Source organism: Anastrepha obliqua, chromosome 3, assembly GCF_027943255.1.
Source record: "Anastrepha obliqua isolate idAnaObli1 chromosome 3, idAnaObli1_1.0, whole genome shotgun sequence".
Lineage (NCBI taxonomy): Eukaryota > Metazoa > Arthropoda > Insecta > Diptera > Tephritidae > Anastrepha > Anastrepha obliqua.
Genome location: NC_072894.1, coordinates 11,893,228 through 11,916,953, shown reverse-complemented (window position 1 = coordinate 11,916,953; position 23,726 = coordinate 11,893,228). Strand labels below are relative to the sequence as shown.

General features: G+C 34.7%; 1 protein-coding gene across 5 annotated transcripts in view; it reads left to right on the top strand.

The window, feature by feature from the left end:
• The window catches only part of LOC129241038 (tyrosine-protein phosphatase non-receptor type 61F), a 90,554-nt gene that overhangs the window by 18,306 nt on the left and 48,522 nt on the right, over positions 1–23,726 (top strand). For 2 of the 5 annotated variants that reach the window (XR_008582121.1, XM_054877171.1), the window contains exons 2-7: positions 13,802–13,975; positions 14,053–14,315; positions 14,377–14,602; positions 14,673–14,819; positions 14,888–15,459; positions 15,546–15,674. Coding sequence is in view for 4 of the 5 variants with exons in the window: in XM_054877171.1 (XP_054733146.1) it covers positions 13,802–13,975; positions 14,053–14,315; positions 14,377–14,602; positions 14,673–14,819; positions 14,888–15,459; positions 15,546–15,674 (1,511 nt within the window). In the remaining variant the exon portion in view is untranslated. Of the gene's footprint in view, positions 1–13,801; positions 13,976–14,052; positions 14,316–14,376; positions 14,603–14,672; positions 14,820–14,887; positions 15,460–15,545; positions 16,778–17,429; positions 18,100–23,726 lie in introns of those variants that run through there. The other 3 variants (XM_054877170.1, XM_054877169.1, XM_054877168.1) reach the window with 3 other exon arrangements.

The window sequence follows — 23,726 nt, the reverse complement described above, 5'->3', positions numbered from 1 at the left end:
GCATATGTATTTATTAAAAAATAGAACTCATTCATTATTTCCCTCGATCATAGGTACGGGGAAAAACTGAATTAACTTTTTTGAACCGGACATTTTTTAAGTCACTTTTCGTTATAAAAAAATGCAGTATCCCACCTAAGCATGAGTTTAGCGGGGCATTCACCTGCTAATGCATATTTGTATGTATGTACTTGCATATGTTCATCCATACGTACGTAGATAATGATAACACAGCAATTAACGGCGACTGGCGTAGCCGCATGTTTGATGCGTGATTACCATTCGATAGGGCCCGAACTCGAATCCCACTGTGGTCGTGAAACACCAAATGATAGAACAAAATTTTCTAATAACGGTCGCCCCTCGGCAGGCAATGGCCAACCTGCGAGTGTATGTTTGCCATAAAAAACCCTTGACCTAAAACTATCTGCTAATCGGAGGCATAAAACTGTAAGCCACTCCATCTATGGAAGAAAAATAACGCGTACACCAAAAATCGGAGGAGGAGATCGGCCTAACACCTAACAAAGGTGTGCACACCAATTAATATTCATATAAGTACACAAACATACATATGTATGTTAATAATTAATAAATAATTGAAATAGAAAAATGGGTTTCACCATTGTATCTGTCGTCATTCGTACGTCATTAATAAGTGAGCAAAAAATTGACTACAATCGTCAATAAATCACATGAGTGAAAACATCAGGAAAGAAAAGTAAAAATGTAAATAACCACTACATACATACATATGCACATTTGTATGTATATACAGATATCTCGAGTTTAGTACAAGTTCCTTTTGGGGGAAAAATACTAGTTGTGAGTCAGAATACTACCACTTCACTTTTGAGCTCAACTAGTTCGTGTTTTTTTTTCTACAAGTTAGCAAGGCACTCACGGCGATACCCTACGAAATGCCGATTGTCCAACAATGCATCACCAAAACACCAGTTCATACTAGCCCAACATGTTTCGTTCCCATGGCAGCCGGTTCTACGTTACCGGAATGTCGCGAGTTTCTCCCGACCAAGGGCTGCCGCTCCAGTAAACTAGCCCTGCCTAGTGAACCGTTTATCAGCCCGGCATGTTTCCAAAATAGTTCCAGTTTTAGACCATTTGGTTGTTTTTTTAAGAGCTAGAGAACTTAAAATGATAATACAGAACAGAAATATTGTTGGATGAAGTTTTTTACATACTCCCTTCGATTAATCCAATTGTTTACTACTTTTTCCAATAAATCTGATTAATAAATCCACATGAGCCTAATCAGCAAACAGTGCAACGCAAGCGTTGGTCACTTGGCCTCAATTCTTGCACGATCTGTATTTTATGGGCACGCAAGCCAAGATCCTTACATGAAATTTTCCTCATAGTCGAAGGACAAAGGCCAACAAGTTGAGAACGGCGACGAATCGACATTTTAGCAAACAGATTTATTTATTTATTTACTTTTTTTTTCAAAAGCAAGTTTACACTATTTGGAGGGGTTTTTCGGCCAAACTTTACTGAACAGAAATGTCAACACAGTTTGCCATTCTCAGCTGCCAAACCCTCGTTTTTATTGTTGTAGCAGCATAAACAATCCTCACACTTACTTACGGGGAATGCTGCTGGAGTGACAGTCCTTGGCCGTATATAATTCCGGATCGTTTCGCTAACGTAGAACCGACTGTCGTGGAAACGAACCAAACCCTCGTTATCGATATCGATAGTTCTCATGCACCTAAAATACACCCGTTCGATAAAGGAAGGCGTTGCTACTGGTTTTTTTTTTTTTTTGTTATTTTGGTATACTCTTCATTTGAATGTAAGTGGAGTTTTTAGAAATTATAGGAAAGATGCAGGATATCGTATTGGAAAATCGTCGAGTGACTGAAAGAGATTTAGTAGAAGCCCCAGGCATCTCATTGGGCAGTGTAAGCAATATTTCCACTGAAGTATTGGGTTTTAGCACGCAAAGTGCACAATAGGTGACGCATTCGCTAACAAAAGAACAAAAACACATTCGAATGCGATGTTCTCATCCACATTTTGAGCGTTTTCGAAAGGATAAAGTGGATTTTGTGCGTCGATCTATCACTATGGATGAGACTTGGGACTATAACCATGATTCTAAATCAAAACAGGCGGCTAAAGAGTGGTGTAAACCTGGCTCTTCGGCTCCGAAACGAGTTCGTGTCCAGAAATCGGCCAAAAAAAGTGTTAGCATCAGTTTTTTAGGATGCAAAAGGAATTTTGTTGGTGGATTACTTGCAAATTGGTAAAACAATAAATTCTGAATGTTGTTGTAACCTTTTAGACCAGCTGAAGGAAAAAATTTGTGAAAAAACCCCACTTTGCAAAAGAAAAAAAATGGTTTTTCATCAGCACAATGCACTGCGTCACAAGAGCATTTTGACAATGGCTTAAATCCATGGCATAAAGTTCAAATTGTTGGAACACCCATTGTATTCACTAGATTTAGCTCCTAGTGACTTCCATTTATTTCCAGACCTAAAATAAATTCATACTTGGAGATAGTTTTTCATTAAATGATGAGATCATAACAGCTGTGGAAGCGTATTTTGCAACCCTTCCAGATTCTCATTTCAGGGATGGAATTCATAAATTGGAATCTCGTTGGAAGAAGTGTATTGATGCTGAGAGAGACTATATTGAATAATAAAGTGTATTTCAAACCATAAAAATGTGTTTTACTTATCGAACTGCAAAACTTATTGCATCCTATTGCATGTTTAAAAGTGAAAGCAACTAAGAACTTATTCATTTGCGCTCTAGAAGACAAAACAAAAATTATTTATACAATTTTTTTGTAAATTAACATTGATAACTTTTTTAATAATTTAATTTTATTTATTTTTTTTAATCAATTTATCTTTAATTTATCTTTCTGATATTATAGTAAGAGTACGTTTCCGTCCGTCCTTCTGATATTGCAAGCTTAATTCTCATTGTCTATGAGTTTGTTTGGTTCCAAAAATTATCACCCAGCGGAAATTAAGTTTTACTAAAATGTGGGCGGGTATATAAAGTTAAGTCCGGAGCGAACTTATCATTCCTTAGTTGTTAAAGTTACTTTTGCACACACACGCATACATAAGCGGGTATGTATTTGTTTACATATTCAGCATGGATCTTTTATTACGCCCGTCGCCCGTGGCAAATACATCTGTTGCTTTTGGCGTTGCAATTTGTTTCGCTCCAATAATATAGTTAAATAGGTAGCGATTTTATTATTTTCATATACTTCCATGTGTGTAAACACACGTTTAAAAAAGAAAACTGTTTCTGCACTTGCAAATATTGCAGCGAATTGTTGAGATACTCAACTGTTTTTTTTTTTGTTTTTTGTTTTTTATCTGACCGCAATACATGCAAGTATGTAGGTAAATGTGCTTCGCATTGCCACACGACATAAGTCATATATGACACTATGGGCATTGCTTGCGCACCGGGTGTATGTTTGCTATGCATTTGCACTTTAATTGCATTTGCAGGCTTCCAGTCATATCATGCTGTACTGCTGCTGCAAACGCCGCTACTGCCACAACAACCGTTTCAGCCTAATTATGTATGTGAGAAATGTTGATTATACTCGAACACAACCGGCAAAGTGAGAACTTAATATATGTATGTAAGTGTATACATAATTGGCGCATGCATCCATTGTTAGATATTTTGCCGGGCTTTCCCTCCAATTTGTGGTGTGCGTCTTGATGCTGTTCCACAAATGAAGGGACCTGCAGCTTTATGCCACCTCCAAACGGTAAATAGTTTCATAATAAGAAGAAGAAATGAAATCGGAAATTTGTTGTTACCTGTCTAAAGCTGGGTGCCGTTAAAAATCTGGTTTTGGCTTTGGGTGATAGTGAAATAGAAAAAATTAGAAACTCTCTGGTGACGAAAATACCTGCAAAAAAATATAAATTTATTAAGAACTAGCTGTACTCGGCGCGCGTTGCTACGCCAACAACTAAAATAAATTTAAGAAAAAATTCAATTCATTCTAAACCATTTTATTGATTTTGTTTATTTCGAAAAAAATCGGGTGAACGGGGCAGAAGTTGCTACTCTGCAGCGCCACCTGGTGGCGAGTGGCAGCAATGAGCATATTCTACAAACCTTCTTCGTGGAAAAATCCATATATATACCAATTTTTATAATAATCGGTCCAGTAGTTTTTGAGTTCATCGAGGACATCGAGGACATACAGACAAACATTCATTTTTATATATAAAGATGAGATAAATCATGCGAAAGATACAAGACCGGATTACAGGAGTTACATAGAACCTATGCCAATCAGTAGAAAAGCTCTATGGTGAATAAATGTCGTGCATTTGTGCGCAACTAAATTCTCGCTGTTTTGTTTTATGGAAAATACAACTTTTTTCTGAAAAAGTGGTTACAAGTGAGTCATTGAAAGTATTGCCCATCGCTGGCTACTACTTTTTCCCATCTTTCTGGTAGATCTTTTCATCTTTTGAGGCTATCCACGCATCAAGTCATTTTTTGATGTCTTCATATGAATGGAACTGCTGGGCAGCTAGACCATGTGCAATCGATCGGAACAGGTGATAATCGGACGGCGCAACATCTGGAAAATGTGGCGGCTGGGGTAGGTTTTCCCATTTCAGTGTTTCCCGGTAGGTTTCAACGGGTTTGGCAACGTGAGGCCGAGCGTTGTCATGCTGTAGAATCGCTTTTTCATGCCTCTCCGCGTATTGCGGCCGCTTCTCTCGCAGTGCTCGGCGCAATCGCATCAATTAAGGTCGATACCGATCCCCAGTGATGATTTCGCTTGGCTTTAACAGTTCATAATAAATAACATCAAAATAGAAAAAATACGCAACACCATCAAGGAAACTAATTATAAAAAATGGACGTGATTTTGTAGCAACTTCAAACTTGCACTTTGTTGCACTAAAATTTTACAAACTATAGAACTGCATACCAACAACTTTTCTAGAAAATTTTAATGAAAAACCGTAGAGTTGTAACAGTATCCAATGTGTTTTACAAACCATAAAATGAATTCAAAATACTATTGAGATCCTTAAGACGACGTGCCAAAATATTTTGGGGACGATTTATGAGGTTCAGAGTGGATATTTCGGCAAAACAACTCAGCAATCAATGCATCCAGAGAGAAAAGAATTTTTAGTATGAAAAAACATAAGAAACCGGTGGGCTATATTATCTAAGAACTATGTACATATAGCAATGGACGCCAGAAAGAATGGGAAAAAATATGTTTATATATAATACTAGCAAACCCCGCCCCCTTCGCTGGGCACACTAAAATAGAATAGATATGGTTTAGAACAGAAAATATATGGTTTTCATATTATTTATTTCTTTATTCTTTATTCAATCGCTTTGGCATAAACAATATTTTTTGTTTTTCTATTTGTTTTTGAGTAAATATAAAATACAAATTGAAAATCAGGAAAAAAGAAGATTGTTTTTAAATTTCAAATCAACGCAAATGAATAACTAAGAAACAACCGTCTTTTTCCTGATCATCCATGAATTTTTCGTTTCAATTTATATGTTTTATTAAGCATTGGAGCTTTTTTAACCATTATCCATTTATATTTTTCAAAAAAAAAAAAAAAGAAAAAAATTGTTTTTTCCACGAACACATAATTTCATTCGGATTTCACATTAAATTCTCAAATTTCGTAAGAAATTATTCACTGTTCCAAAATCCACTCCAAAAAAAATCACAAACAATTTTTACATGTTGCACTTACGCTTTTTCCTTATGGCATCCAAATCAGAAAGAAATATTGACACATTGTAACTCACACTGTCAATTTGACAGTTCAGTTCCGCCCCAAGCGTTAAAAAAGTAAGCGACATTATGGCTGGCTCAAAAGAACGCTGTACCCGTTGCCAGTGCTCCGAATTACAACCAAACTTTACGAAACCCATTTTCAATACTTACTTAACAATGTGCGTAAGTTTGGTTTAATTCGGTGCAAAGACACGGCGGGTCCACGTTTTGGCATATATTTCGAGACCCTAGTCATCAATAGGTATGAAAATTACCCCGTATTAAAGCACTTATCAACAGCTTTCATTTGATACCCATATTGTACATACACAACCAAAGGTTACCCGGGTCCACGTTTTGACCTATATCTCGAGACCCCAGTCACGGAGCGGCATGAAAAATACTCTGTACTAAAGCATTCACCAACAGCTTTTGAGCCTATTCATTACAACCAAACAAACAAAGTTTTCCTCTTTATAATATTAGTGTAGATAGAACTGCATACCAACAACTTTTCTAGAAATTTTAATTAAAAACCGTGGAATTGTGATGAATTTTTTTTTTTTTAATTTTTCTAATTATTGTCTAAAGTTTAAAATTTGAATTTATAGCTATACTTCTAGAAAAAAATTAGTATTCAAAACCCAAAATAGTCAAAATGTGGATGTGCTATCATTTGTAGCGGACAGTACACGTTTTTCGGTTTTCTTTTTATTTATGATAAATTTTCACTAGCCCTGCCGGCCCGCCAATTTTTATTTACTCATAGCTGTAAAAAATTTACAACGCAGTGTATTTTTCTATCAATTGGCACAGGTCCCTAGTATGTCCAAAAGTACAAGCGACATAATGGGTTTTTGCAGTTTGAATCGGAATTAGCTTACATTCCAATCACTAAAAAAGACTGACCAAAATTTATTGTAATCAAATCAAGTGACAACATTCTGAAATAACCAAAAAAACCCCAAAAGGGGTGAACGCACCAATTATATACATATACATATATGTATATACATATATAAGGTAGGATGGATATGGGCGAAATCCGTCAATAATCACCCCCATCTCCCATATAAAAATTACTCACATTTGGTGCAAATTATAAACCCAAAAATTACAAAAAGTGGTCAAAATAAATGCTTTAAAAATCCACAAAATTATTATCCACCCATCTAAAATTGACGAGCGGAAAAAGAAAACGGTTAGCGGTCAGCAAAATGATCGTCCAGCGAAAAATTTACAATTCTACAATTACGTCTTCTTATTTCTACCAGACATATTCAAGCACTTTTAGGTCAAGAAAGGACGTTGAGATATGAAAAAAGTTTGCCGGAGCGTCGTCTATTACCACATCATAAATCTGCTAAGTTGAGACAGTGAGTGGCAATCCGTCATCTTCGGCGACGTGAAGAAATTCAGCGTGATTTAGATAAAGATCAAAAATATTGGTGAGATATTCGTCCCGGTTCGCGAGGGCCGGCGCTCTAGGAACTTTAAGGAGGTTTTTCAATGGTATGGGCGGCCTGTAACAGTATCCAATGTGTTTTACAAACCATAAAATGAATTCAAAATACTATTGAGATCCTTAAGACGACGTGCCAAAATATTTTGGGGACGATTTATGAGGTTCAGAGTGGATATTTCGGCAAAACAACCTAGTAATCAATGCATACAGAGAGAAAAGAATTTTTAGTATGAAAAAACATAAGAAACCGGTGGGCTATATTATCTAAGAACTATGTACATATAGCAATGGACGCCAGAAAGAATGGGAAAAAATATGTTTATATATAATATATACATATATATAAAATTAGCTTGAGAGAGAAAAACCTCTAGTCCGTCATTTCATGCTGACTGATTTTAATACTGAAGGCAGACGCCATCCAATGGATGACGAAACCAACCGTCAGCTGGTCCAGTAGCGGTGGGTACGTGCGTATCCCACGCTGCGAAACGTGTCGGAAAAAAATTTCTACCAACTCATTTTATACCGGCTGAAATTTTTTTCATGCATTGTTGACATTTAGTAAAATAAAAAAAAAATAGTCAGCTGCGCCGTAAAGGGGGGAAAATACGTCAGCTGAACGCAATGATACATTCTTGCTTTGGCTGACGGTCTTCCCACCGCTATAAACACAGCTGACCATCGTTATTATATTTTCATAAGTGTCCAAAATTATGTAAAAAAAATTCAATCGGCATAAGTAGTTTTACTTTTTAATTTATTTTACAAGTTCAGCTGACGTGTTTTCCCCTCTCTGCCGCGCAGTTGACTATTTTTTTTTATTCTACTAAATGTCAACAATGCATGAAAAAAATTTCAGCCGGTATAAAATGAGTTGGTAGAAATTTTTTTTCGACACGTTTCGTACCCTCCCACAATCACACCCACCGCGGGTGCGCCAGCTGACGTTCACTTTCGTTATTCATCAAAGCTAAATCACAAGAATAGTCAAGAATTTAACGGTATAAAAACGCAGTCCAAAACCGACCCCTGGCTCCCGGACTACTCATCACTAAAATTTATTTTTAAACTTGTATTTTGGCCGGTATACTCATATCGTTGGGGGAACCATATTTTGATACATAATGAATAGCTGTGAATGTTTCGGGAAAATATATATAATTTCTATGAAGTCGATGTGCTCATGCAAAAAAATTATTTTCGTTTTTACAGGGTGGTCCATGTATTCTGTTTTATTTTTTTGTTTTTATGTTATTTTGCCCTTTCCTGTTAGAAGTCTTGACAGAAAGTACGTGTCATATCTTCACGGATCAAAATGAATCGCTTTAAGTTTGTTGGTCAAAATACAAAATATATTTCCAAAGTCAGTGCGTTTATTGGAAAAAAGCCCAATTTCACCTCATCGACAGCTAGCAAGCAAAATTATTATATCTAGGGATAGAAAAATCCCCAAAAAGTACATCATCAGAGAGAGAGAGAAAGAGAGTGAGTGACAGTTTTGACCGGTCACATCATTGATCAATTTTTCTTTGAAAATGCCGCTGTTAACGCCATTTTGGGCAACAGTGAGCGCTACAGAGGCATAAGAAACGGTATTTGTTGGTAGAAAATTGAGGGCATAGATTTGGACGATCTTTAGTTTCAGCAAGATAGCGCGCCATGCCACACAGTCCGCTTCGCAATAAATCTCAAAAGATCGCCTCGGAGCTGCGATGTGACACCGTTAGACTTTTCTGTGGGGTGCCTTGAAAAATTTTATGGGAACAATCCGTTAATGATTCAGGCCCTAAAAGGGAATATCGAGCAAGCAATTAGAGCCAGAAAACTGGGTTGACTGGATGTACTACTGGAAAGCCATATGGACAGCCATATAAATGAAATCGTATTCCATAAATAATCGGGATGTTTGCTCTGTCGATGTTTTTTTTTTAATTTTTTAATATAAAAAATATTAATACAAAAGTAAAATAATTTGTAAAAAGGAACCTCTGTATGGACCACCTAGTTGCACATTTATATTATTATTGACATGCTTCAATATTACAATCCACATCGTAATTAAGCACTTAGTCTATCTCCAAAAGATTTCCACAAATCACGGTTTCTTGCTACATATTTTAGTTCGTTGAATGAATTGATTTGATGGTCTCCTTGTGGAATCCACTGCAAAGCTGAATGAGTTATTTGGTCCGCATTTTTTTGAAACGTGTGCCCGATCCATTTGCACTTTCTGTGCATAATTTCTTTTTCAATTGGTTCGTGGCTACCAAATGCCGATAATACGACGCAAAAATTTATTTACAAATGGCTGCAGTTTTCTTGCTTTAAGTGCCACGTTTCGCGGCCATAGATTAAAACTGATTTTACATAAGCATCAAAAATTCTTATTTTTGTTACTCCTGCAGCGCCAAAAATGCGCTTAAAGAAAAACTGTTTTAGAAGAAATAACAATAGAAATAAATATACAAAAATGTATACATTGTTTATTAGTACTTAAACTTTAGAAAAAAAAAAATTTAATTTTTCTTTACAAAAATTAGTATATAAAAAATCAATCAATCAAACCCAAAGTACAATGAAAAATAAGTTGCTCCACGGTCTGCATCATTTATCCTTGAAATGTTGAAGGATCTGTAAAAAGTAAAAAAATTCTTGTAAAAAAGATTTTTAAATTTCAAACAATTTTGCAATTTACGGCATTTAAAAAAAAAGTATGCGTTTTACGTCTAAATGTCACACTTTAATTAGGTTTATAAAATTTTTCAATAAAAACATCAAAAATCCGGACTATAGAGAAACCACTTTCGAATATTTAAAAAAACCGCATGAAAAAATATTAAAAACTGTATGAGTTATCATGCAGACCGTGCCGGAAAAAGTAGTTTCGAGAAAAACCAGTTTAAATTTTGAGGCACAGGAGCACGCGGACCGCTCTGTACCTAGTTAATGGGCTGCAGAAGCTAAAATATTGGAAATTTCCGCATGAAAATTTCTCATTATATTCTTAAGATACTATACTTTTGAAAAGTGGAAAAAAAATCGATTTTTTTTAATTCTGGACTTATGTAACCCCTTATTCGCTTTTTTATACCACACTCGAGATAGTCGCGCACTCGCCGTTTTGGATATTCTTTGTTGAATGTCAGGACGCTGTACCACCGTCGGGGATCAAGATTCTGCGTTCCCACGCAAGTCGGTTCTTCGTAATCGGAACGACCGGGATTTATTTATTTATATGTAAGAGTAATAGTTATAAATAACCAATACACTAAAATTTAACAAGAACTCTGGCTACTAAGGCCTTCGGCTCGAGATTTATACTATAAGATACTATAAGACTATTTTAGATAATTTAGAGATAATTTACATTAAGTATTAAAACAAAAACTTTGTGTTATGCCGGATGAAAGTAACAATAATTTTATATACATATTTAGTTTAGCTAAGATTTGAAATTTAAGGAAAGCTGAGTTTGCTAATTTCAGATGGTCAGAGGGTTTGCTGCTGCCAAAAACTGTTATTCAGATCTGACTTCGGCCAGGGCATTCGTCCAGGAGATGTTGTACTGGTATATTGCAGTATGAGCATGGCGGCTTCAAGGCTCCATTTAGTAAATGATTATGAGTGGGAAATGAATGTCCGATTCGTAGACGCACAAAAGTTGTGATACCTCTGCAAGGAGAGTCAGATGGGAAAATCGGTTTAGTTCCACGGGGATTATTTAATTTGTAGTAGTGATGAAATGTGGCCCAATCATGCGTAATTTGACGCATGCATCCGTAGGTCTTTAGGAGTGAGGTGGTTAAAGAAATGTAATAGCTGCATCCGTGCTTTATTTGCGCGTTCATCAGCAACTTCGTTGCCTTTGATTCCAGCATGCCCAGGAACCCGCATAATTTTTATTGCGTCTTTCTTTTCATATATAACACTGTGCGACAGTGAAATTATACTTTTATGGAGACCTAGTTCAACTTTTAGGTATAGTAAAACTAAGAAAAATGGTATAGGAGAAATTTCCAATACACCCCCAAAATCTCATTTTATGGCCATAAAACCGTTTTTCAGTAGGTTGATGTGAAGAATAACTCCTAACTTCGCCAATTTCCATCCGATTTCAAATTTGCTTTTTTAGTTCGAAAGAACAAAAACAAGCCTTTTTGACAGTGTGTTGACAATTTTTCTGAAATGACAACTGACGAGACTGTAGACGGAAGTATTTGGAATTTTTTTATTTTTTCTCTATTTTTTCGACTTTGACATAATTTTTACGATATTATCCGATATTGAGGATTTTTTTTAGTACCCCACTGTTATAGTAAATTTAATTTTGCGTCAAATGAGCTATATTTGACTGTAATTGAATTAAAATTAATAGAGTTGTGTGAGTTTTAAGATTTAATTTTTTTTTACTAATTTGGTGTGTAGGTATAGCTTACGCTAAATGGGAATAAGGACGTGTTTTGATGCGTCATTATAGATACGTAATATTTATTGGAGTGTATATGTATACATAAGAGTACACTGTACTGCATACAACAGAACTGGTTAGAACTTACGAAAATATCTGACATATTATAGCACATTTTTTTTCAATAGAAATATGAAAAAGCTCCCAAGTGTACCAAAGTTCACACTGTACATTGATTAACAAAAGAAGTTTGTTATTATAATTTAACCTTATTAAAACGTCAAAGTTTTATTGTTTGTTTCATTGAAATTCAAGAAATATAAATCAAAACGTTGCCAGAAAAGTCGAATTTCTCAATATTCTCCGATGATGTGCATCAGCCTTATCATAAACCAGATGATTGTTATTTTTGTAAAACGGACGTAAACGGTCATCATTATAAAACTCGAAAGCACATAAAGTATGCTGATGTTGCAACTGTTAAGAACCCCGTAGTCTTGGACGATATGATTGACTCAACTGCAGGTCATGAACTGAAGGAAGTTCAACTCATTGCTGATGATGATCAAACTGATAACAATAAACCTGATGATGAAGAGTACTTTCCGTCTGGTTCTAAGTCTTCAGAACGACACATTGTATCAAATTCAGATTTTCAGGATCTTTCTCGTGATTTACTTCTATCGGGAAGACAATCTGAAACGCTCGCTTCTCGATTTAAACAATGGAACTTAGTTGATGACGACTTAAGATGAATGATGATGATCGAATTTCTTACAGAGAAGTATTCAAAATTGATGAAGAGAATGACAAATGTACCGTACCATACTAAACTCCAAAGGGGCGTTTCCAATGCATTTTTAAGTTTGGAACCAGTTCCGTTGTGTACTGCACCGTACCGCACCGTACCATACCGTACAGTGCTGCACTGCACAATACTCCAATAAATATTATGTGTTTATAATGACACTTGTTATCATTTTCATGCTTCGAAACGCATACCAAATCTCGTAGTAAAAAAAAAGAAAAAATCTTAAAACCCAGCAACTCTATTAATTTTAATTCAATTACAGTCAAATATAACTCATTTAACGCAAAATTAAATTTACTATAACAGTAGTGCACTAAAAAAATCCTCAATATCGGATAATATCGTAAAAATTATGTCAAAGTCGAAAAAATAGAGAAAAAATAAAAAAATTCCAAATACTTCCGTCTACAGTCTCGTCAGTTGTCATTTCAGAAAAATTGTCAACACACTGTCAAAAAGGCTTGTTTTTGTTCTTTCGAACTAAAAAAGCAAATTTGAAATCGGATGGAAATTGGCGAAGTTAGGAGTTATTCTTCACATCAACCTACTGAAAAACGGTTTTATGGCCATAAAATGAGATTTTGGGGGTGTATTGGAAATTTCCTATACCATTTTGTTTAGTTTTTCTATAGCCACAAGTTGTGCTAGGTTTCCATAAAAGTATATTTAATTTTTTTTTTTGTCACACAGTGTAATATTTCTTATCATATTGATGAGTAACATATCGTTTTTGGTTCTGCAAGGCTTCAATGACGGATTTGCTGTCGCTGCATATTAGATGTTTTTTGCTCGTTTGGGAGGCAAACACTACTGCTTCATGCAGTGCAGCTGCTTCTGCTGTTTCAATTTTTTTAAGGCAGAATAATTTATTATAGAAACAGGATTTGAGGGAAACCCACTGAGGGTATGTTTTGGTGTTCTCATAAGGATCGGTGTCGATATGATGTTCAATTCTTCGGCGAGCGACCGGGTTTTATATTCGGCCAAGGACTGTCTCTTCAGCAGCATTCCATATATATATGTGTATGTATGGACAATGTTTATGCTGCTACAACAACATCAAGATGCCAAGATACTCAACTTCGTTTACACCCTTTCCTATTTCTCCAACTATTTCGAACTGTGTGTTGTTGCTTACTTTTATTCGCCTATATTTGATCTGCTTTGTGGTGACTGTTAAGCCAAGCTTTAAGCAACCGCATTTCTTGCATTTCGTTGAAAGTTTTACTAGCAAAAACTATAATAATATTTTTATTTTTAAATCATAACATTGACATAATTTTTAATTGAAAAATATTAAATTATTTTGTTGTTGTTTTTTTATTTTAGGAAATTCGTGAACATTGCGATCGTGAAGCTAGTGAAAAACAATTTGAATCTGTTGAATCAGAGAGAATACACAATCGCTGTCTAAACAGATACAGAGATGTAAATCCTTACGATCATTCGCGCATTATCCTCCGTAAGGGCGGTATTGACTATATTAATGCAAATCTTGTTACGGTAAGTGGCGTCATAATAGCCAAATTGGGAAGCAAAAGTTTTTTTTTTCAATTTTATCTTTTTTTAACTCTCCACAGCTCGAGCGTGCCGAAAGAGCATACATTCTAACACAGGGTCCACTCACTGAAACCGTTGGACACTTTTGGCTAATGGTATGGGAGCAAAATACCAAGGCCATTCTTATGTTAAACAAATTAATTGAAAAGAAGCAAGTTAAATGTCATCAGTATTGGCCTGATAGGAAAGGTCCTGAAAATGCACTAATTTTGAATGAAGTTGAGTTGGTTGTTGAATTTATTCGTTGTGAAGAGTATCAGAACTTCTGTCGCAGATGGTTCAAGTAAGTTGGCGAAATGATAATTGGTTAATGTCTTTTTGAAAACTAATATTATCGCTATTAGGCTAACGGATCTTGAAACGAACACAAGCCGTGAGATATTACAATTCCACTATACAACATGGCCGGACTTTGGAATTCCCAGTTCACCAGTGGCGTTTTTACAATTTTTAAAACAGGTGCGCGACACGGGTGCACTCGATGCGAGTGTGGGGCCCGCAATAGTGCACTGCAGCGCCGGGATCGGACGTTCCGGCACATTTTGTTTAGTAGACTGTTGTCTAGTTTTGGTTAGTGATAAAAAATCGATGTGAAATTTGCAAATATTATAACCGTTTGGTTTTACTTTGAAACAATTAGGTTGAGAAAGAAGGCGAGAACAAGGTTTCTGTACAGGAAGTACTTTATGAGCTGCGCAGATATCGCATGGGCTTAATACAGACTGCAGATCAATTATACTTCTCTTATCAAGCAATTATAGAGGGAATCAAATTGCTTAAAGATTCAGTAAAACAATTTATTGTATTTCAAACATTTAAATATATAATAAAAACAAAATTTTCGCTTGATTAAAGGAATTTCTGAATTACAAGGAGGAGCCAATCGCTAACAATGACAATGAACACGATCAGTATGCCACAACTGGTGAGATGCCACCACCTCTACCGCCACGTACACATTCCCTACCACTGCCAATGGCCGGCTGCAGCACTGCCGGTGTACTATCGTTCAGTCAACTCGGCAAGCCATTACCAAAAATACCGGCTAGCGCAAGTTTCAGTGACGAACTATACGGCATGACCGCCAGTGCAGAGCACGCCGGCAAGGAAAAAACCGTTGAGAGCATGTTGAATAGACCTCTGCCGCCAATACCACAACAGGCGCAAGGCTCACAAAACCCGTTAGAACGAGTGCATGAGTCAGACAGTGATGACAATGATTTATACGAGGACAATAAAAGTGATGAGGGTAGTGATGATGATGAAATCGTAGAACAGGATGATGACGATAAGAACACTAACGAAGGTAATGGCCGGAGTAGAAGCAGTGAACGTGCGAGCGGTAGTAGAAACGGTGGTAATCAAACTACGGGTGAAGTAAAATTAAACTTCTCCGATCTCTCAAATAGCAAACCAATCGCGATCGGGTAAGTCTACAAATAAATAGAACAAATTATTTGTTTTCTTTTGTTTTGTGTTTTTTAACTAAATATTTCACTCATCTTCTCTATAGCAGCCCCGAAAATGAATTGAAACGGCGGAAACGTGTAGAGCGACAGACCAACATCGAACAAAAAGTGAGCGAAATCAGACGAAAACAGCGCGAATCGGAGGAAAGAAAGCATGCGGCGAAGAAAAGAAGGTCATTAATTACTTATATAGCGGCGGGTGTTGTTGTGGGTGTGATTTGTGTGTATGCATATTCGAAGTTTGCCTAAAGTGCCCATTGAGTGGCACAAAATGTCCCAAACCCCCACATCCCTGCCCTTCATAGTATCAATCGATAGTTATCTTTGTGACGCGCCTATGCACTAGAGCGCTTCATATACGATACATACATACACAATAATAAAGCTCTCGCCAATATAAATAAATAAATAAATAATGCGTTCACGTAATTCTTTAGAACACATACACACACCGAAATAGTAATCGAAGCCAAGTAAAAATAAATTCAAAGTACTAATTTTTCATTTAGTTAAGAGCCAAGATTACACACAAATGAACATTATGCATAAATTAGTTACAAATAGTTACCGAAATAAGTTTTCGATTTCTAATCAATAGCCAGATTTTATTTTATGTTTTCGTACAAATCATGTCTAAGTCGAGAAGAATTGATAATCATTTTTGCAATAAATACGCCGTGGCCGCAATAATAGCACAGCAGTATTTTGCCAGCGAATGCGCGGAATTTTTATGTATGGAAAAAAATGCGTAACACCGCCAACACAAAAAAAAAACAATTAATTATTAAAAATCAATGCGAATTTGAAGTCACTTGAAATTTACACAGTATTATACTGAAATTGAATTGGCTAGAAAATGGCGTACCCTTAAAAGTTTGACACTTTGATGGGCTTTGATTTGTTTAAAGGGGGAGCCTGGTTTATGAGGTCTAAAAATTGCATCTCTTTGCGATTTTTTTTTTTTTTTAAGGAAAAAAATTTATTTAGCACTGCAAAGTTTTTTCTATCTTTTAATGAACATTTAAAAAGTATAAAAATTTTTGTACTGGTTAAAATAAGTTGAAAAAAATGTTTAACATAGAAATTAGTAGAGCGCTGCAACGCTGGAGTTTCCAACTGGCGTACAAGATACAGCTCGTAATTATTATCTAACGCAAAAAATTCAATTGGATTTCTAATTATCATGATTTTTTATTCTAGATAAACTAAAAAAACTGAGAGAAATTCCAAAATTTTAACTTTTTGGAGGTTTTAAAGAAAAAAATGCCTTTCTATAAAAAAAAATCACTTCAACTTGGTATAAAAATCTTGAAAAATTTTGTTTATCTATTTTGTTAGTTCAAATAGAAGAGAATTTAATACTGAAGGGAACAAGCTATGATTCATTTCAAAAGGTTCATTAGTTTTTTTTCATTCATGTACGCCAATTCAAAGAAATCATAAAAATGAAAAGTCGAGAAAAGAAGATAAAGTTTGTACTATAGCTGTCCGGTCACAGCGTAACTACCTAACGCTCGCCTACCTTTGGCTTTGTATCTACGGAAATATCGAGAATTAGGCTCTGTAACTTTGTGTGAATATTCTGAAATATATTAGGAATCGCTTAAAACGAAAAAAAAAAAATTGATTTTTTTGACCTTATAAACCAGGCACTTTGATGGGCTTTGATTTGTATAATTTGTACAAAATAAAACGTGGAACTATATCGTTTGTATTGCGGTATACGCAAGATTAAAAAAAAAAAACAGATAAGCAGTCAAAATTTGGCAAAATGTCGCTGTGCTTTTATTGTGGCCACGTCTGTACATCAAATTTAATGCTGCATATGCATTGCCCCTCTATTAATTTTTTCAGTCGTCTTTCACAAAGTTGTGATTCTCTTTTTGCTTCTAAATTTTATTTTATTTTTGTATTCTTACCACACACAGGAAACCACAGCCCGTACACCTTAAACGCACGCATAAATAAATATACCACTTATAAGACTCATGCCAATTTTTTGTTAAGATTGTTGCTATATACGATAATTCTATGAACAATCCGCTGAAATAATGTATAAATGTTTTAAGAATAAGTTTACTATGATGCGACATATATTATAACGTAATGAAATTTAAATCGATTAGTTAATATAACACTTATACATAAATATTTTTTTTTTTTTTGTAACGTACATACTTACTAACTAAACGCTGATGGTGATTAGTAGGTCTAGTGTGTGCCCTAACACAATCACATAAAATGCTTCTTCGCTTGCCCAGACTTTGTTTGGCGCACAAGATTTTGGTGGAAAGTAATGAAGTATGTATTTCAAATGAAAGTTAAACGGGAGTAACATAGAAAACAAAGAACAAAATTAGTTGCAAAATTTTGCTTGATTTCTATATGTATTACACGACAATAGACTGAGAATGTAAAATTAAAAACAAAAATAATAAACCGAAAAGACGGAAAAATTAAAAGAAATAACTTCTTTGTAAATATATACAATACAACTCATGGCATCATAACAATATACTATACATATAGACGCATTGAAAACCTAAAGTAAAGTAGATGTAAGTTGGGAAATCTCAAAAAAACAAAGTTTCTTCAACATACGACATTTCTTCATTTCCTTCAAGTTTTTGCTTTATATTGTGAATTAATAAACTTATGCAGTGAGTTTGTGAACTGTCTGTTAAGAGCAAATTTTATACCTGCGCATGCGTTAAAGAAAAACATGTTTTTTTTTAATTTTTCAAACAAATGTAGTGTGCCAGTGTGTCGACATTTAATGCCTTATGCAGCAAGCGAAAAAAATTAATGTAAATTGCTTTTAAAAACTGCATGCACATGCAACTTTTCTATGCATTTTTATATACGGATTTTTGGTATATATGAATATTGTAAATAATTACAGTTTTTTTTTGCATGTTTGCTTACAATTATTTAATATCACTTAAGGGGTTACATGGGGTTCGTTGGTTCAAAAAATCTATTTATTTTTTTCGGCTTATTAATTTCTACAACATCTCAGGAATATTATCCTAAATTTTCAAGTCGATCCGAATAATAGTTTCGGGGATACAGCCTTGGGAAGGTGTGCACTCCAAGCCACTTTTATTGTTACTCAAAACTTTAAACGCGTTTTTCTAGGAACCGTGTTTTCAAAGTCGGTTGTCAAATGTTCTCGAAAACTACTCAACCGATCTTGATGAAATTTTACACAGTTGTTCGAAATACAATTTACTCGTGCTTGAACGAATGATTTTTTTTTTTTTTTTTTTTTTTTTCAATTACAACTATTTAAAAAAAAACAAAATGTCAAGCAAATATGACCGAAATTTTAATTTTTTTGGAAAAATGTCTGCCAAAATTCCAATTTTTACTTTTTTTTCTTTCCTTCGTTCGAGCAGGAGTTTATGGTCTTAACTAAAACACTTGTTTTTGTTTTTTCATTTTTGATGAGCCTGTCAGGAGTTATGCTGACAACGCGGACGCACCTTTTTTTTCGAGAGGTCACCGGAAATGACGTCACTATGGAGGAGTTTTAATTTTTTTTTTTTGAAAATTTAAATATGTATCTAAAAGACAGAAAAAAAAGTTTGAATTAAATAAATAATTTTTTACATAGAAAAAAAAATATTGAAAATAGGCCGTTTTTTGCCCGACGAAACCTATGTAACCCCTTAAAAACGCTAATAATAGTATAAAGTCAACCATAACTGAATTTCTTAAAGGTATTAAGGGGTAAGGGGTAGTCAGAGGCCCGAAAAAATGATGATTTTCAATAATTTTTTTTTTTGCTAGTCAATTTCTTTATTTTCCAAAATAAAAGCATAGCATTAATACATCAAGTTTCGACTTGACTTTAGCAAAACTTCAAAAACAAAAAAAATTAATAATTGTAAAAGTTATCGCTGTTTGTGTGGCGCCCGTTTTTCCCGAAGTCCCTTGCGGTGATCATCACAAGCCTTTGGAGATTCATATAAATCAATCGGACAAGAGAAAATAGTTTTATTAATACATCTTGCTCACAACGGACCCATTTCGTGGTCTAAGTGGCATCGCTGTCTCTATGTGCGACGCGGCTGCCTAACTTAACCTAATAGATAATCTTGTGCCTGATCGAAGCTTTTTTTTTTTTTTTTTTTTTTTTCAAAATTAACAATATGGCGGCCTGAGTAAATAATTTTCAGATTTTCGAGAAAAAAAAACCGACAATAATTGTTTAAAAAAATTGAAATTTAAAAAAAAATTCTTCGTCAGGCACGAGTTTTTTATTTTTTCAAAAGCAGTATACATTTTATCGAAATCTACAAAGCGTTTCTTTTTTTTTTTTTTTTTTCAAAATTAACAATATAGCGACCTCAGGAAATATTTTTCAGATTTTCGAGAAAAAAACCGACAATTAATTCTTTAAAAAAAAAATTTTAATTTTTGAGGAAAAAAAATCTTCGATCAGGTTTTTTTTTAAGTTTTTAATGTAAGTTTTTAATGTTTTTCTAAAGCAGTATAAATTTTATTGAAATCTACCAAGCGGTTTTTAAGTTACAATGATCACCAGCTCAAAAAACATAGTTTTGAGAAAAACGCATTTAAAGTTTTGCTATCTGCTCCGGAGCGCCCAACCGCCCGGTTGAATAACTCGAAAAGTATTTGTCGAATTCACTTCAAATTTTCGCACAATATTTTTAAGATATTATACCTGAAGAAAATGCAAAAAAAAATTAATTTTTTTTTTTTAATTCTAACTACCCGTAACCCCTTAAAAACGTTAAGAATAGTATAAAATCAACCATAACTGAATTTCTTCAAGGCGGCCGCCGTAGCCGAATGGGTTGGTGCGTGACTACCATTCGGAATTCACAGAGAGAACGTCGGTTCGAATCTCGGTGAAAACACCAAAATTAAGAAAAACATTTTCAAAACTACTTAGGCGGCATGCCTACTCAACGACACAACTATTATATATTACATTTGCACTTTTATGCCATGTAATACACGATCGCACTTTAAAACAGTAGATCAATAGCATTTGAAATAGTTATTTATCACAATTTTCATGTGTTTCTTGTTTTAACGAAATTACAATTTTTTTTAATTGATTTGTATTTATAAAACCCTTTTTTAGTAACTAACGATAATGTAACACAGTTAGCGAGCTAGAATGTTTTCTAATTCTTACATAAGTTCAATAATGTTCAATAATTAATGTACAGTACTATCTCGATAATCCGGACACCCTTAATGTTAGGGGTCGTCCGGATTATGGGGGTGCCCGGATTATAGATGATTTTTTTTTCAACTAAACGTTGTTTTTTTGAAATGAACATCACGCAATTACATTTTTTTTTTTCAACTAAACGTTGTTTTTTTGAAATGAACATAACGCAATTCAGATATATGTACGTACATAAATAGTTTTATTAAATACAGAACAATCATACTTACATAATAATATGTACATCTGTACATAATCAAACATTTTTTTTATTTAGTATGTACTATTTCAAAAAAATTATTAATATTGGTCTGCTGCGAGTTCGCCAGCAACATTTTATCTGCAGTCTTAAAACTAAAATATCCATAGCCGAAGCGTCAATTTGTTCTGCCCATTGTATAGCCTTGGAAAAAATATTTTTTGCTTCACCGCTACTTATAGTATTTACCGCTTCAACTATGGTTCAATCAGAATCAGCTTCTTCTATATTATTATTTTCCTAATAATAATGTCCACTCAATTCAGTTTGTCGCTAAAGAATAAACACAACGCGTGATTTATGCTGTTGCATTTCGTATACATATACCATATTGTTGTTAAAGTACCGCTATTTTACGAAAAACTCACAAAGCAAACTAAAAATTAAAATACATATGTATGTACATATTGCGAAGCAAATTTGAAAAATGTCCGGATTATAGAGTAAAAAATGTTAAACTGTCCGAATTTAGCAGTTGTCCGGATTATAGATGTGACCGGACTACCGCGTGTCCGGATTATCGAGATAGTACTGTACTTTTAAAAATATCATGATTTCTATTGCTTTACTACTATTGGCGTTGTCTTTTAGGTCCTCTATTCGCTCGAGAGCTTGTTAAATATTTGGTCGGTATTCGATGAATATTTCGGCAATTTTGCATTTCTCAAAGAAGCGTTACATTTTTTGTTTTTTTTTTTTTGTTTTTTGTAAATCGGTTTTATGGTTGAACGGCTTGCTACTTCCCACAACCACGTACCCTGGTTGTCTAGATTGTTTAGAGAAAGCTATAATAACTTAACTCAGTATTCACTCATTTAAGTAGCTCTAAGCTCCGATACCCCTAAGAACTTCAGCTGTCGACATACGCAGCCTATACTCATTGAATATGAAGAGTACCACCACCACACTAACCAAAGGGGGTTTTTACCTGGGACTGCCTGCCTTGATAACAAAAATATACAGACCCATATAATTTAGCGATGTTCAGCAATGCTGCTATTTTTGCGCCGAGCTCGTTGCTTTGGTAGTGCCTGCTGCTATGCAAAACTTATAAGTTATCGAACTTTACTTATACATAACTTGGTAGTGCCTGTGCGTTAGACAGGCCAAACACATCATATTTTATGAGTCGGCGTGTGATGAAAAAATTACAATATTGAAAATGTCCAATTTTTCATTCTAGAAGTTGCACACTTAAATAAATTCACTTATTTTGCATATATATCTTCTGCTCAAATATGAACGGGACGGTATCAATAAAACGGTCCGCGGATGACATATGGCAAAAATAATTTTTTTGTTTTTTGGTAGGACTGTTATAAGCTTACATGGCAAATTTCAGCGTGATATGTCACATAGTTTGTTTTCTGTGCTACTGTAAACAAGTCAAGCTCGAGTGTGTTCTTCGAATTTAACGATGGAAATTCAAAGAATTTGTTTGAAATTTTGTTATTCCAACAAAATTTCGGCTTCAGACGCCTTAAAAATGTTGCAGACAACCTATGGGGACTCTGCTCTATCGCGTGCACGTGTTTTCCAGTGGTACAAATCGTTCAAAGAGGGCCGTACATCGGTTGAGAACTTGCTTCATGAACGTCGTCCAGCAACATCAGTAAACGACGAAAACATCAGAAAAGTAAAGGAAATTGTGCTTGAAAATCGCACAAATCGCAAAATCGGTTAACGCTGAATATTATTTAGACGTTTTAAAGCGTTTGCGCGAGAACATTCGTCTTTAAAGGAAGGAGTTGTGGGACAACAAGTCATGGTTCTTGCATCACGATAATGCACCAGCTCACACATCACGTCTTGTTCGCGATTATTTGAACAAAAATAATGTTAATATCGTTCCGCAAGCACCGTATTCGCCTGATATGGCTCCATGTGACTTTTTCCTGTATCCCAAGCTCAAGTTGCCGCTCCGTGGAAAACATTTTGAGACAATTGAAGTCATAAAAGAGAATTCGAAGAACACACTCGAGCTTGACTTGTTTACAGTAGCACAGAAAACAAACTATGTGACATATCACGCTGAAATTTGCCATGTAAGCTTATAACAGTCCTACCAAAAAACAAAAAATTTATTTTTGCCATATGTCATCCGCGAACCGTTTTATTGATACCGTCTCGTTCATATTTGAGCAGAAGTTATGTATATACATACATATATGTATGTATCTGTATGTGATCGTTTTAAGAAAAATCTACTTAGCTGAACCACCCCCTACAACTCTGTTTGAAAGTGCACTTACGCAGGCATTTTTTTTTACTTTGAGTTTACACGATTTGAGAGAAACTTTATATGAAAAACTATAATTTGCTTGGTTACTTTAGTTATCCTGTAAAAGTATTACTAGAAATTTTTAATCATGATTGTTCTAAGCGCCTGAAGTATAAAGTTGGCATTTAAGGCAGAGAGAGAGGCTTTGAAATTAATTTTTTTTATTCACATACATAAACACTACAAGCATGAAATACATAAATTAGCAACTTGCCATCATAATTGATTGGATTTTAAGAGGAAAACATTCGCGAGCTATTCTCATTAGTGATTAATGATCGGCTCGCGCTCACCTTCTTTGCTGCACGAACATTGCTCCTCGCTGTAGTACGAGTACATATAGTATTTTCGTTTAAACACATTCATGTATGCATAAGTATATAAATATATTTCAACTTTTGAAATACTAGTTGGAATTTTTATTGTTTCTTAATACGCAATTGTTGACTATTAGCACTAAAACCACTTTTTGAAGCTCG